This window comes from Phacochoerus africanus, chromosome 2 (genome assembly GCF_016906955.1).
Source record: "Phacochoerus africanus isolate WHEZ1 chromosome 2, ROS_Pafr_v1, whole genome shotgun sequence".
Classification (NCBI taxonomy): domain Eukaryota; kingdom Metazoa; phylum Chordata; class Mammalia; order Artiodactyla; family Suidae; genus Phacochoerus; species Phacochoerus africanus.
Window position 1 is genome coordinate 129875811 of NC_062545.1, and position 16212 is coordinate 129892022.

Below are 16212 nucleotides of genomic sequence, written 5' to 3' on the forward strand. Positions count from 1 at the left end.
AACAGGACTTAGTTGTTTATGCCCTCTCAAATAGAGCAGATGAATTCACTTTTTCTACCTGGTGTAGTTAATATTGACCTAACCTGGTCCTTTTAGGATTAAATTATTTGATCACTGGTCTTCTGCAGCATTAGGAGTGAAGGAGAGAGATATCAATTACAAATGATTTCAAGAGTAAGAAGTGGAGTGTGTCTCTGGGTGCTCTGTTCCAATTTTTGATCCACTAATAATACATTCTGGGGACCCTAATTATATCCTAGTTATAGCAACAGTAGATTGTAGATTTTTCAGGACAGTTTCATTTCAAAGAGTCTGTCCTTTTGTTCCCATAAGTAACATATACTCAGATGACATGCTTTGATTTTTGGTTTGGAAAATGATCAGTATAATTTGTAACAGCAGGGAGAAGATTGGTAGGAAGCTTCACTTCAGCTTAGCCTGTATCAAGTGTTGAATTGGATATTTACATAATTGGAAAATCATGGTTGGGCTGTGCCTAAGTCATTTTGATCTTGGGGTAGAGAGAAGAAACTACCTTCTATTGAATGCTTACTATGTGTATGCTTGCAGTGTGGTAGGTGCTTTCCCTATTGACAGCTGCTCTGGCTAGAATTCCATCCTAGATCCATCCACCCCTTAAATTAAAAAACAAAAACAAAACTAAAAAACGACCATATTCCTCATGGGGCCTCATTCATTAATACGAGTCACAGCTGCCACGCCCTCTATAAGACCCTGGCAAGATAATTAGGATAATAGACTCTCAGGGCTTGCAGGGATCATTGAGGTCGTGTAGTTAGCGGGGCGGCAGCTGTTCTCTTCACCACTGAGTCTGGCAGCCACTGTGCTCAATTGTCTCAATCAGAGGTGCAAAAAATATCCGGGGCTATGGTCTCTGTAGGCTGCAATTCCATAAAAGATAGGTCAACCATAAGCAAATGTGAAGCTTGAACTACGTTCCAGACTGGAAAGACAATGGGAAAAAATACGGTTTACCAGGACCCTCAGACAATGCAAATCCAATCTCCCCCCCCAAAAAATAATAAAAAGAACTGGCAGAGACGTAATGTGAAGCCCTTGAATTCAGGCAGAGGCCTACAAAAGGGATCCTGATTGACACAGGTAAACCCCAAAGAGTCTTCTCTCTCTTCAGTTTCACCAGCTATGAAATTCTAGCCATTCTGGATCTTTTTCGCCCTTTTAATCAGAAAGCCGGGAAACCCTTTTTCAACAGAAGAGGATGACATGGGGGCCTTAAGGTGCATGAACGATAGAAAATAGGTCTTTTCTCCTACATCTGAGTAGTGGTACAAACAACCGTCCCGGGGGCAGGGCATTATATTTCATGCCCTCTTCAAGGTCCCTTCAGTTCAAGGATACTGTCATTTGTGGCTTACTAGAGGGAGGGCCTGCAAAGTCCAGGCTGCCATGGAAACACGCCGCCGTGTTCCTTTTTCCTACGTGGGGCGGGGCACTCCGCCTCAGCCACCAATCATCCGCAGGCTTTCTTGAGTGGCGGACAGCATCAGCGAATGGGTGAGCCGATCCCGCGTGACGCGACGGGGAAGGGGGAGTTCGTGGCCGGTGGCGGCGGTGGAGACAGCGGCGACCTGGGGATCGAGCTGGAGGGACCTGGGGAGCGTGTGGAGATCTCTAGCACGAGCGTGAGGGACCTCCCGCCGGGATGCCTGGTACCGTTTGGAGAAAAGTGGGGGCGTAGTCGGCTGTGGGAGCTTGGGTTTCGGGTCTGAAGGGATGGCTGACCGGAGGGGGCGGGGTGGCAAGCATGGCGGCTGTGACGGGGAAAGGGTTGGAGGGCCCTGGTGAGGGGGTGGGGAAGCACAAGCTAGTAAGGCTGGGTGGTCGTGAGGAAATGTGAAGAGCTGTGGGGGTCAGACGAACAAAGATTACAAAGCAGCCTTTTGGGGGGCGGTTGAGGCGCCAGAAGGACGAAGGGAGAGTTGTGGGGGATGGAAAAAGGGGCGGAGAGAGAAGAGGTTAGGAAGGAGGGGAAAGGGTGTCTACGGGAAGGTGAGGGAAGGGGGAAAGAAGGATAGGCAGGCTCACTGTAAATAGCTAGGAAATCGGTCATTGGGAGGTATATAGGAAAGTGCTTGCAGCGATTATAATGTTCCAATTGGAAGAGTCCTACACCGGTCCCCTTTTCCAGCTCTTGTACTTCCGCGTCATTATTTAAGCTCGGACTCCGTGAGGAAGGAGTGTAGGTAGCACGGAACTGATCTTTTGTTGTTCCATTCCAGGGGAGCAGATGGACCCTACTGGAAGTCAGTTGGATTCAGATTTCTCTCAGCAAGACACACCTTGCCTGATAATTGAAGATTCTCAGCCTGAAAGCCAGGTTCTAGAAGATGATTCTGGTTCTCATTTCAGTATGCTGTCTCGACACCTTCCCAATCTACAGACACACAAAGAGAACCCTGTGTTGGTGAGTGATAGGTTGCTTGGAAATGATTGAGTAGATTTTTTTTTCCTAGTCTAGATCAACCTGCAAACAAATACTTAGGAAATCTCACCATCTTTTGGATAAAGTTGATTGGAAAAAATGAAACCAACATGTTCACAGCAATATGTTGCCTTTTAGATTATTCCATATAGAGTGAGTACATTATGTTTGTATAATTTTCTAGGATGTTGTGTCCAATACTGAACAGACAGGTGGAGAAGAACAAGGAGACGGTAATAGTAGTTTCAATGAATGTCTGAAAGAAAACAAAGCTGCAGGTGAGGTCCCTTTTGCAAGGGTGCTCTTGTTAGAAGTGGGTGGATTCGAACATTATGGGGCTGTGGTGAATGTATGTAAGAAAGTCTAGCACAGTATCTGGTGCATAGTAGGCACTCACAAGGTTGGTTTTCTAATGTAGACTGATTAGGTCTACATTCCTGAATATATATCAAAAGTTTGGTGGTAGGTGTTCCTGCTGTGGTGCAGCAAGATTGGATGTGTCTCTGCTGCACCAGGGTGCAGGTTTGATCCCTGCCCCCACATAGTGGGTTAAGTATCTGGGATTGCCATAGCTGTGGTGAAGGTCACAAACTGTGGCTGGGATCTGATCCCTGGTCCAGGAACTCCATATGCTTTGGGGTGGCCGAAAAGAAAAAAAAAGTTGGTGGTAAATGCCTTTTGTGCTAATATCCAATTATTTTTTTCAGACTCCATGGATTCTTCTCATTTGGACACATGTGGTTCCATCAGTCAGGTCATTGAACAGTTACCTCAGCCAAATAGGACAAGCAGGTATACTACTGTTTGAAGGAATTTATTTAAATTTATTAGTGGATTAATTGTTTTATCTCATCCCAAGGATAAAGGAATTAATCTTATTTTTGCGAATTAGGGAGTAGGATTTGAGGATTTTTTTAGCTAGTGTTCTATTGGTACTGAAGGCTGGACTCCTTTTTTCTGAAGGTGGTAACATTTTTACACCTACGTTATTGAAATTGTGATCTGTCTTGTGCATGTGAAGCAACATAAGCACTCCTCATTCTCAGCATAGAATTGACTTATTAGTAGAAAAAATAGTAAAAAAAAATAGGTAGGTATATTATCAAAACAGGCATTGTTTCTTCCTACCAACCAAAGAATCTTAGCAATTTTAAGCCCAGAATGCATAATTCGTACCTAAATAGTTTTCAGTTTTTGCTTTGTCTTCTGTATATCTTTGCATCGTTCATTTATTGAGTTTATTATCCTCTGTGTTAGGCACGAGATCGGATGTTTAATGTATGGTGCCATTTAATTTCATCCTTAAAGCAGCTGTACAATGAACTCATCACAGAACTTCCTGACATAGAGAGAGGCAAAGACGTTAAAAAAAACTTGCTCTAGAATACATTACTAGTAAGTGACAGACCTGGACTTTGAGTTCTTACTCAAGTGCCTCTCTTTCTCCTAAATGCCCAGTTCTCCTAAAAGTAGGATGTAGGAGTCTTGGGATGGAGGAGTAGAAAAGGGAGGTAGTTAGAACAATGTTAGTTTGAAGTGAAAGACTATGGTTTTATCTAAAAAATAAATGCTTGTGTTTGTGTTCTATTTAATACTCTGTGCTTGCACAGTTTTTCTCTCCCATGTCATTAGATGCTTTAGAACAGTCTGCACATTGGTGGGCTTATTTTGGCCTGCAGGTGGGTTCTATTTGGCTAACACACAGTTGTAAGATATATTTGAATTGATAGAATTTTAAAATAGGGAAATTTCACATAAAACTTAGATTTCCAGCTTCTGGGATTAGTAGTCCAGAAGTAATGCAACTGTTGTATTATTGGCAACAGTTGGCTGGAACTGTGAGTAGCAGCCAACCTCTGTGTAGATTGAGCATGAGTGCTGTGGTCTGTGAGTGCTATGTGTCATGGTGGCTGTGACCAACTTTTGTACTTGGACACTGAGGCCAGGTATTCTTTTATCATTTATCCTAGGGCTTGTGTGTTTGTCCTTACACCCAGCCACTTCACTCATTTATATTATCTTTCTTTACTTTTTGCAGCCATTTAAGTTTTTGTGATACCTTTTAGGAACATGCATCAGGCTTATCTGTGTTTTTGTGGCTCAGCACCTGGGTTTGAACCAGTGAGGATAGGATGTGTGCATACTCCTTGTTGTGGATGAAGTGGTACTGTTTGCAAAGTCCCAGGCTATTTCTTTTCCCTTTTTGCATCAATGTGTTGTTCTTTCTCTAAAAAATACTTGAATGCCTACATTCAGTAAACCTGCAGGCACTGTGACAGGTGCTTTAAATTAGGGTCTTTGCCATCATGGAACTTATAATTTAATAGGGGAGACATGTTAAATAATTACATAAATAGCTATTCATTGAGAATTGTGATCATTGTAAAGGGGGAAAAATAGAGTATATAACTAGTCTGGGGGATAAGGGAAAGCCTCCTTGAGAAAGATGATCTAAACTATACACAAATTTATTAGGCATAGTTGAAGGGCTGGGGAAGGTATGAACTTATTCATATATCCCTAGTTTTGCTTGCACTCTGTGAGTGTGTGTGAATTTTTATACAGTTTAATCACCTATGTAGGTTTTCCACCACTGTGGTCAAGATGCTGAACAGTTGCAACACCACAAGGGTCTCTAGTGTTGCCCTTTTATAACCACACCCACCTCCCTCTCCTGTACTTGTATTCCTGGCAACCACTGATTACAACCAATCTCCATTGGTAAAGTTTTGTCGTATAAAATAAATAGGATTAGGCCAAAAAAGGAAGTTCCCAGTTCACTGGTGGCCTAGCAGTTAAGGATTCAGCATATCACTGCTGTCGCTTAGGTTTGATCCCTGGCCCGGGAACTTCTGCGTACCATGGGCATGGCCAAAAAAAAAAAAAAAAAAAGATTATACAGTATATAATCTTTGGGGATTGGCATTTTTCAATCAGCATAACTCCCAGGAGATCCATTCAAGTTGTTGTATGTATCAGTAGTTAGTTACTTTTTATTGTTGAGTGGTGTCCCATGGTATGGATGTTCCAGAATTTGTGTAACCATTTACTTGTTGAAGGAAATCTGGGTTGATTGTAGTTTTTGGCTAATATAAATAAATCTGCTATGAACATTTGCATACAGGTTTTTGTATTTTTTATTATGGAAATAAAAGATGAGGATTTAACTCACAACAACAGTCTCCTATTTTTTTTGTTGTTGTTTTTGGCCATACCCATGGTGTGTGGAAGTTGTCAGACCAGGGATTGAATCCACATTACAGCAGTGACCCAAGCCACTTCACTGGCAACGCCAGATCTTAACCTGCTGTGCCATGAGAGAAATCATCTCCTAACTTTTCAAGATAATTATTTTAGTTTTTTTATTGACTACTTTTGTATTTTTAAATAATATATTTAAACGTTTGTTTTTTTTTTTTCTATCAGTTTTTTTTTCTGCCACACCCATTGGATATGGAAATTCCTGGGCTAGGGGTCAGTCAGAACCATGGCTGCAGGCCTCTGCCACAGCCACAGTCACACCGGATCTGAGCCACATCTGTGACCCATGCTGCAGCTTGCAGTAACATTGGATCCTTAACCCACTGAGACAGGCCAGGGATTGAACCTGCATCCTCGCGGATATGATGTAGGGTTTTTAACCTGCCAAGCCACAATGGGAGCTCCTTTTCATCAGTTTTGGATAGTGAAGAAAAGTTTAATATCAGTACTATTTTTTGTCTATAATCTGATTTATTTCAAGCCTCTTCTGATTCACCTAGTCATTCTACAGATAATTATTATTTCCTATATGCCAAGCACTCTTGAGTTTTGGGGATACAAAGTGATCAGATGAGGAAAAAAAACATAGACTTTAATGTAGCTTATGTTCTTGTATGGGCTGTAGCAATATGTGATAGATAAGTAAAAATATATGATAAGTTAGATCTAATAAGGGCTAAAGAGAGAAAACAGAAGGGGATGGGAAACATCAAAGGAGTTGTAAGTTTAGATTGCGTGACTTAGGGGATTGTTCGCTGATGTGATATTTGACCAAAAATCTTAAGTGATCTCTGCTATTTGGGATAAATGTAATCCATGCATGGAGAATAACAAATGCAAAGCCCTGAGGCAAGAGTGTGCCTGGAAATTTGAGAAATAACCAGGAGGTTCGAGTGGCTAATGTGGAGTGCTTGAGAGGAGTGGGAGAAGAGATCAGAAAAGGGGGTACCAGTGTGTGTCTGTGTGTGTGTAGCCTTCTGGGTCATTGTGAGGAATTTGGCTGTTGCTTTTAGTGCGATAGGAAGGTATTTAAGGATTTTTAGCAGAGGAATGACGTGATCTGACTTAGATTTGAGCAGGATCACCCTGGCTGCTGGGTCAAGAATAGACTGAAATGTATACAATTTTTATTTGTCCATTTTTCCTCAATAAAGCTGGGAAAAATAAAAACAAAAATTAAAAAAATGAAGATATTCAAATTCAATTTAAAAAGGAATGGTCTGAAGGGAGAGCAAGGGCAGAGGCAGAAAGACCAACTAGGAGACTATTGAAATAATTTAGGCAATATGTGACAGTGGCAAGGCCAGAGTAGAAGTTGATGAGGGTAATGAGATTCTGGATTTTTCAAAATAGGATTCAAAGATAGATCGGATGTGAAATATGAAGGAAAGGAAGGATGTAACAGCGATTTCATGTCTTTGGTTTGGGAACTAGAAGAATGGAATTGTTCTTAATTGAGATGAACTGGACTGCAGGGGAAAGTCAGTTTCAGACATGGTAAAGCTGAGCTGCCTTTTTGATAGCCAGTTGGAGGCAGTTGATGATGTGAACGCCTGGAGCTCAGGGGGAATGTCTAAGCTGCAGATCTAAAATTGCAGTGTCGGGAGTTCCCGTTGTGGTGAAGTGGAAATGAATCCAACTAGGATGTAGTTTGGATCCCTGGCCTCACTCAGTTGTTTGGGAATCTGGAATTGCTGTGAGCTGTGGTGTAGGTCCAGACTCAGCTTGGATCCCTCATTTCTATAGCTGTGGTGTAGGCCGGCAGCTGTAGCTCCAATTGGACCCCTAGCCTGGGAACATGCATATGCAGCCCTAAAAAAAAAAAAAAAATTGCAGACTCATAAGCATATGGATGATAAAGCCTTGAGTCTGGATAAGATCACTAAAGGGAGGAGTGTAGGTGAAGAAGAGATCCAAGGACTCACTGTGCCTGGCAGCACCTAGAGGTCAGGGACATGAAGAAAACCACCAAAAGAGACTGAGGAAGGTCCAAGGTGTGTGGTCTGTGCTGTCTTTCATTACTTTTCTACTTTTTGTCCTACATGCTCTTGACTTTCTTTCCCTCTATTTCCCAAGGTCGTGCATCTGGTTGATAGATAATGTTCTATTTTACTATTGTGAAAATCTTTTCAGTCCTTTTTCTCTTCCTTGGATCATGGTTCCCACTTTGCAAATTTATGTTTTCATCTCTTTTATGCTTACTAAACTTATACTTAATGGTCTTTATATGAAATATTAAATGTGTAGAAAGTTACAAGGCAACAAAAAATGTTATATCTAATTCTGCCACCCAGAGGCTAATTGCTGTAAACATTTTGGCATATTTTCCCTTTTGTGTGTGTGTGTGTGTGTGTGTGTGTGTGTGTGTGTGTGTGTACTTCATTTACCTAGTTAACCTGTGGAAAGCAAAAGGTCATGTGTCTCTTGACCTTTTGGCTTAACAACATGAGCAGTTAATTTCCCCTGAAAATTAAGAATCTTAACATTGTCCCCAAGTTTTGCATTTTAAAAATTTACAGCCACAGAAGAAATAAAAGGATATTATCCTTTTTTTTTTCTCTGTGTGCACATATAAAATAGACTTTTGGGGGGCTGGATCACTTGAAACTAAGTTGCAGAAATCATAGTTTCCCTCAAATACTTTAACCTTCATCCCCTAAGAAAAATGTATTAGTTTATATAATGATAATACCATTATTACACCTAAAAAAATACTGAGTCCATAATGCCTAATACTATAGTTCATATTCATATTTTTCACAGTTGTCTCAAAGATGTCTTTCATATTATTTGTTTCTTTATTTTTTTATTTTTTTGTCTTTTTAGGGCCGCATTTGTGGCATATGGTGGTTTCCAGGCTAGGGGTCAAATTGGAGCTGTAGCTGCCAGCCTAAATCACAGCCACAGCAATGTGGGATCCGAGCCGCATCTGTGACCTACACCGAAGCTCATGGCAATGCTGGATCCTTAACCCACTGAGTGAGGCCAGGAATCATACCCATGTCCTCGTGGGTACTGGTTGGGTTCCTTAACCACTGAGCTACAACTGGAACTCCCTGTTTATTTATTTTTTAAATCCAGTATCTAACCCAGGTTTTTGATTTACACATTGTATTTGGTTGTTTTGAGCATTTTTATTTTATTTTTTAAATTTTTTTACTTTTTTGCTTTTGAGGGCCACACCTGTGGCATATGGAAGTTCCCAGGCTAGGGGTCAAATCAGAGCTGTAGCTGCTGGCCCACTCCACAGCCTCAACAGCGTGGGATCCAATTCGCATCTTCGACCTACACTACGGCTCATGGAAACACCAGATCCTTAACCCACTGAGCAAGGCCAGGGATTGAACTTGCATCCTTATGGATCCTAGTCAGGTTCATTAACTGCTGAGCTATCAAGACAACTCCTGAACATTTTTATTTTTGTTTTATTTTAACCATTTCGGGTTGTCTTTTTATTTTCATTTATTTTTACTTTTTAAAAATTGTAGTGTAGTCAATTTACAGTGTTGTGTCAGTTGGTGCTGTACAGCATATTGACCCAGTCATACATATATATATATATACACACACACACATTCTTTCTCTTTTCTCTTTCTTTCTTTCTTTTTTTTTGTCTTTTTAGGGCTGCACCTGTAGCATTGGGAAGTTCCCAGGCTAGGAGTCAAATCAGAGCTGCAGCTGCCAGCCTTCACCATAGCCACAGCAACATGGGATCTGAGCCGCATCTGTGACCTATGCCACAGCTCGTGGCAATGCCAGATCCTTAATGGACTGATCGAGGCCAGGAATTGAACCTGCATCTTCATGGATACTAGTTGGGTTCTTAACCTTCTGAGCCACCACAGGAACTTCCATACATTCTTTTTCTCATATTATCTACCATCATTTCTATCCCAAGAGACTGGATATAGTTCCATGTGCTATGCAGTAGGTCCTCATTGCTTATCCATTCTAAATGTAATAGTTTGCATCTGCTAGCCTCATAGTCCCCGTCCATCCCACTTCCTTCCTAGCCCTTCCCCCTTGGCAACCACAGTCTGTTCTCTGTGTTGGTGAGTCTGCATTTTGTGTCATATTTTAGATTCCACATATAAGTGATATCATACGGTATTTGTCTTTCTCTTTCTGATTTACTTGACTTAGTATGAGAATCTCTAGTTGCATCAATGTTTTGAACATTTTTAATGGCTGCATAATATTCCATTATTAATTAATTTATCATTTACCTACTGTTGGGTTTATAGTAGGTTGTTATTTACAGTAAACTTTGAGAAACAAGTCTATGTAAGTGTCTTCACATTTCAAATTATTTTTTACAATTGAAATGGCTTGGTATGAACATTTTTTTAGTTATCTTAATATAAATTTATAAGTTGTTCTCCCAGAAGTTCACATTAGTTTATATTCTCATAAATAGTATGTGATAATGCTAATTTCTCCTCAGGTTTGGACAGCACTGAATAGTACAGTATTTACAGTTTTTTCTAATTTGATTGGCCACAAATGGTTTCTCTGATTTCTTCTATTTTTATTTATTTATTTTTAAATTGTTTTAGGGACACAGCTGCGGCATATGGAAGTTCCCAGGCTAGGGGTCAATCGGAGTTACAGCTGCTGGCCTATACCACAGCCACAGCAATGCGGATCTGAGCCACGTCTGAGACCTACACCACAGCCCAAGGCAATGCTGGATCCTTAACCCACTGAGCGAGGCCAGGGATTGAACCTGCATCCTCATGGATACTAGTCGGATTTGTTTCCTCTGCGCCACAGTGGGAACTCCTGATTTCTTAGTTTAAAGATACTTGTATTTCTTTCTTTCTTTTTTTTTTTAACAAGTTGTTTCTTCTGTTGTTTGTCCATTTATATCTTAAAATTCTTCTTTTGAATTTCTCATAGTTTATGGAGACTGTTCTTTTTTACATTGTTTCAGGTATTTTTCCTAATTGTTATGTGTATTTTACTTTTTTTTTTTCTTTTTAGGGCTGCACCCATGGCATATGGAGGTTCCCAGGCTAGGGGTCAAATAGGAGCTACGGCTGCCAACCTACACCACAGCCACAGTAACACAGGATCTGAGCCGCATCTGTGACCTACCACAGCTCATGGCAATGTCCGATCCTTAACCGACTGAGAGAGGCCAGGGATTGGACCTGCATCCTCATGGTTCCCAGTTGGGTTTCTTTTTGCTGCGCCACAATGAGAACTCCTGTTTATTATGTTTTTTGACCTGAGATGTTAACTTCTTTTCAGTGCATGGACCTCTTAACCTGAATTTTATTCAGACATTGTGTTTCTTTGTATATATCCTAAGAGTTTTTGCTAAATTACTTTTGCAAATCATGTGTGGTATTTTTGAGCCTCTTCTCTGCACATCTATGTACATCTTCTCTTGTCACTTGTCAGTAATTCTCTTGAGTGCAAGATTTTTCTATCCATGCTCGTATTTTATCAGAGGAAGATAAAAATCAAGTATGTTTGTTTCTTCCTTTTGTCTCATATTTGTATTACTTAATTCTGTACAGTGTTACGATTTGTTAACCTTTAGGTGCTTTTTGTAGAAAAGCAATAATGGGGTAATTTTTTTTACTCTTTCAAATTTGCTTAAAACATGGTTGGAATGTGGGGAACCACAATAAAATTCAGAGAGTTCTTTGAGTGAAATATCCCAACCTGTCTGGGAACACCTGGTTGTGTCTTTTTGGTGTGTAGTGTTTTGGAAATGTCAGTGGAATCTGCTCCTCCTGTGGGTGAAGAGAAAGAAGAAGAGGTGGAAGAGATGGAGAAAGAGGAAAAGGAAGAAGATACTCCAGATGACACCACACACTCCGTTGGTGCTGAAGGTAGTGGCTCTGTGCCTTTTTCAGGGTATTACTTTGATCTGAATCTCTTTAACATGAGCATACTGATGTCTAAACTTCTTTTTAATGGAGTATAGATTTCTTATCATTAAATTGAGAATAGGCATTAGGAAATTTGCTAGTAGTTTGAGATACTCCACCTAATTTGGTGTTCAGCAATTTTTAGGTCATTGTTTAGCCTCCTTTCTGCATGTTGATTCCTGCTCCTTTTGTATTCATTTGTTTTTCAAATATTTGGGGTATGTATGCCTTGTGGGATGGAAGTATAATCTGAAGTACATTTTTGTGTTTGTGTGTGTATATGTGTGGTTTATGTATTTCTTTAGAAAGTAGACATAGTCTACTGATACTAGGAATTTGTAAGGTTTTATAGTACACAGTTTTTTGCTTCATTACTCATTTCCCCCCTTTGCTTTTAGAGCTTTTATTCTTAATTTTATTTTGAAAAAAATTTGAGGGGCAGGGCTTTGTTGTGAAGGACTTAATATGACTCTTTAGCTAAAGGGCAGCACCTTGCACAGTGCATAATATTTTGGAATGATACCTAATTTCTTGGGGCTTTCTTCCTAGATCCTGCCTCATCACAGTTGGGCTTTGGGGTTTTGGAACTCTCCCAGAGCCAGGATATTGAAGAACATACTGTGCCATATGTAGGCAACAAAGAGTCTCTACCGTCCATAACCACCAACTCTGGTTATACTAGGCTCTCTGATGTGGATGTTAATATTGGTACGTAACGTTTTCTAGCATTTAGAGTTGTGTTAAGAATTTTCCTCCCATGCTATAAAGTTAGTTGTTTTTTTCCTTGATACATTTTATAGCTATCTAAATTAATATGGTCTAAGTTATTATAGTAAGGTTGGAGAGTGGTCTGGCAAATACTTGTCAGTTGATGGCTTGCAGACTAAAGGTTTTTGTAAATGAATTATTGGTTATTTTCCTTTTTGGAATAATGCTTGTATATATTTTCAATTTGAATTTCTTTCTTTAAAATCTGCCTTTAAAAAAGCATTTGGGACTGAATCTAGTACTTTGAAAAATTAAATATCTCCTTCCTATCTTCCTCTAAAACTTTAAGCAATTAAGCATGAAGTACAGTCTAATGAAGATATCCACATGGCAGAACAGCCTAGCAAGGCTATCTCTGTGGCAGCACAGCCCAGTAAGGATATATCTGTGGTAGAAGAGCAAAATTCACCACCTTCAAGGTAAAACACATTTTTCCTAGAAAGTATTTTTGGGTTTCTGCTATCAGATTATACTCATTTCATTTGCCCAGGTGGAAACATTTTTAGAAATTCTTCATTTTTTTCTCCCTTGTACTGGGCATATTTATGGTCCACTGGAAACATTGATTATTTATGAATTCACATTGTGTCCTCATCTTATCTTTAGGCATATTACAAACCCAGTTTATTGCTGCTGTAACTGTAAGGATGACTTCGTAATCTTTGGTTGCTACTCCTCCCCTCTGTTCTGTGTCTACTGAGGCACTGTTTCTCTGTGGGATGTCTTTGTAGCCTCTGTAGTGTTAGGAGAGTCACAAGAATATTATGTTTGAAAGTCTACTGTTGTTATATTTGAGGAGTACCGCAATTGCTCTGGGTCCTCAAGTATCTTGCATTTGGTAGTTTATGGTATAGATAAACAGGGAGGTATTCTTCTCCCATGTCCATCAAGGTCTTAACTTTGGGCCATATACTTCTGCTCTGCCTGTAGTGATTGTTGTATCTGAAACAACTTCACCTCTAATCAACAGGTCAGGTTTGGATATGGCAGAGGCAAAGTGGGATACTTCCCTTTTGGAAGATGGAATGAATGAACATTTAGTATTTTTTGGTTCCTTCCTTCATTTAGATACAGTAGGGAATGCGGTCCTGAACAAAGTTGAGTATCAAGAGAAGTTCTTTTTTCTCTTGAAAAAACATTTTTTTAGGGCCATACCTGTGGCATATGGAAGTGCCCAGGCTAGGGGTCAAATTGGAGCTACAGCTGCCGGCCTACACCACAGCCATAGCGATGAAGGATCCAAGCTGAATCTGTGACCTACAGCACAGCTCACTGCAATTCTGGATCCTTAACCCACTGAGCAAGGCCAGGAATTGAAACCAAATCCTCATGGATACTAGTTGGGCTTTTTACCACTGAGCTACAACGGGAACTTCCGAGAAGTTGTTTTTCTAGTGCAAAACACTCAGCTTAACAGGGGCTGACTTTCCCCACTCTTCTTTAGGAAATTGTCCCCTAGCTAGTTTTGCTGTTCTGTTTATTTTGGGGAATGGTAGAGTAGGTAAACCTTAATAAATCTCTGGGAAGGGGCCAGCAGCAAGTGTCTTATTTGTATGAGTAATGATTGAAGGATTCTTGGTTTGGGGCTTAGGTTGAGTAGATCAAATTGAAAAGGTCAGCAGAAGATAACATATGTGGCTAGTGCAGAGGATAATTTACATCCAGTCCCTTTCTGTGGAAGGTCATTGTTAAGGCTGTTATTGTTGTGGTGTGGATTGGACTCTTTCATGCAAGTTTAGATAACAACAATGTAACAAAATTTTCTAAATCACTTATCAGATATCTTGGACAGTATGCAGAATAGCAGTGAGTAGTGTTGAAAAGAGATAATTGTTATGTGAGAGTCTGAGACACATTTTGAAATGGGCGGAGGGCTTCCTTTCATTATAAAGAGTAGCTTATTTCACTTTTAATAAATAGTCTTTGGGAATTTTGAAATTGATAAAGGAAAACACACAAAACAGGAAAAGGTTCTTAGTTCAGAGATGAAAGCACTTGAACATAGTAACTTTTTCTCTTGGCAATATGGATTTTCCAGGTCAGAGGACATCCCTTCTAGTCCCAAAGTATCTCTTGCTGCTGTGGAAACAAAAGAACAAATATCTGGTCAAGAAGTTCTGGAAGGTGGAATGCAGATTCAGAAGTCACCAGAGCCTGAGGTTTTGTCAACTCAGGAAGACTTGTTTGACCAGAGCAATAAAACAGGTACAGTAAAACAGAGCGATTCATGTTTCTATTTCCTCTTTTCCGAAGAGCTAAACTTTTATTTCTGTTCTGAAGGTACTATTTATAAGTTAGAAGGCTCTTTATAGGTTTGCAGATTTATTTGTGATATGGAAGGCAAGTATATTTTTAGCTGGTTAATGAGAAGGGCTTTTTGGAAATGATTGCTATTTAACATTTTAACATAATTTTCTCTTTTGGAAATGGAGATGCTGAGGAATAATAGCTAATAATACACCAAATTTAATTTTATGAACAGAGTAGCTATTTCTTTTATCATAAGTCTTCAAATCTTAAATATTATAATTAAGTGAAGGTTTTAATATTCACCTGGGTCATCGTCTACTTACTCAACTGTTTATTAGTTTACCTACTACAAGTAGGAAGTTACGGTTTAGCAGAAAGAACCTAAAACTTTTATTCATTTATTTATTTGTCTTTCTGCCTTTTCTAGGGCTGCTTCCCGTGGCACACGGAGGTTCCCAGGCTAGGGATCTAATCGGATCTGTAGTCCATGGCCTACACCACAGCTCGCGGCAACACCGGATCCTTAACCCATTGAGCAAGGCCAGGGATCAAACCCATAATCTCATGGTTCCTAGTCAGATTCGTTAATCACCGCCACGACAGGAACTCCCTGAAACTTTTAGAAGACTGGAATGGTATTTGTTTCACATTTTGACCTCTACCAATGTCACTTTGTACAACCTCACAGAGCCAAATATAGCAAAGCAACACAGTTATATATACATTCTTTTTCTCATATTCTATCATGTTGGATCACAGGTGATTAGATATAGTTTCCTGTACTATACAGCAGGACCTCATTGCTTCTTTTTGTCAGTTCTTTATTAAAGAAACTCATAATTTGTTAGGGAGGGCATGTTTCATGGTCACTCGAGATTTGTGTTAGAGGAGTTCCTGTTGTGGCTCAGTGGGCTGGGAATCCAACTAGTGTCCATGAGGATGCAAGTTTGATCCCTGGCCTCACTCATTGGGTTAAGGATCTGGTGTTGCTATAAACTGCGTTGTAGGTGGCAGAGGTGGCTTGGATCTGGTATTGCTGTGGCTGTGGCGTAGGCCAGTGGCTACAGCTTCTGATTTGACCCCTAGCCTGGCAACTTGCATATGCTGTGGGAATGGCCCTAAAACAAACAAAAGATTTGTGTTAGTGTGGCATTCCACTAATTGCAATGAAAAAAAAAAAGCAAAATCAGTTTCTGCCCTCTTTGAACCTGAGTTGATAGTTAAATACTATTTTTGTAGTATTTTTTTTTTTTTTAACAACTCAGTAATGTCAGTATGAGAAATAAGTGCAACTAGAATTTTTTTTCCCCATTAGCTTCTGGTGGTTGCTGTACTCCTTCAAGGGAAGAAGGTGGATGTTCTTTGGTTTCCACACCTGCCACCACTTTGCACCTCCTACACCTCTCTGGTCAGAGGTCCCTTGTTCAGGAAAGTCTTTCCACGTAAGTAAGCCTAAGATAGCCTTGTCAAGGAAACATGTTCCTGACATGGTCTTAGGCTAAGGTTGAAAGAGCTAACATTGTTAGTGTTAGAAGTCTTTTTGAAACCAAAAGGTAAACTCTGGGTGTAATAATTTGGGGTGTAAAA

At 40.0% G+C, this 16212-nt stretch overlaps 1 protein-coding gene across 5 annotated transcripts in view; it reads left to right on the forward strand.

Annotated features, from left to right (window-relative positions):
- The first annotated feature begins 1565 nt into the window (after positions 1-1565).
- The window catches only part of TP53BP1 (tumor protein p53 binding protein 1), a 69978-nt gene continuing 55331 nt past the window's right edge, over positions 1566-16212 (forward strand). For 3 of the 5 annotated variants that reach the window (XR_007133107.1, XM_047766539.1, XM_047766537.1), the window contains exons 1-9: positions 1574-1691; positions 2262-2446; positions 2649-2742; positions 3172-3256; positions 11438-11568; positions 12157-12315; positions 12665-12794; positions 14414-14580; positions 15941-16067. Coding sequence is in view for 4 of the 5 variants with exons in the window: in XM_047766539.1 (XP_047622495.1) it covers positions 1685-1691; positions 2262-2446; positions 2649-2742; positions 3172-3256; positions 11438-11568; positions 12157-12315; positions 12665-12794; positions 14414-14580; positions 15941-16067 (1085 nt within the window). In the remaining variant the exon portion in view is untranslated. Of the gene's footprint in view, positions 1692-2261; positions 2447-2648; positions 2743-3171; positions 3257-11437; positions 11569-12156; positions 12316-12664; positions 12795-14413; positions 14581-15940; positions 16068-16212 lie in introns of all 5 variants that reach the window. The other 2 variants (XM_047766536.1, XM_047766540.1) reach the window with 2 other exon arrangements.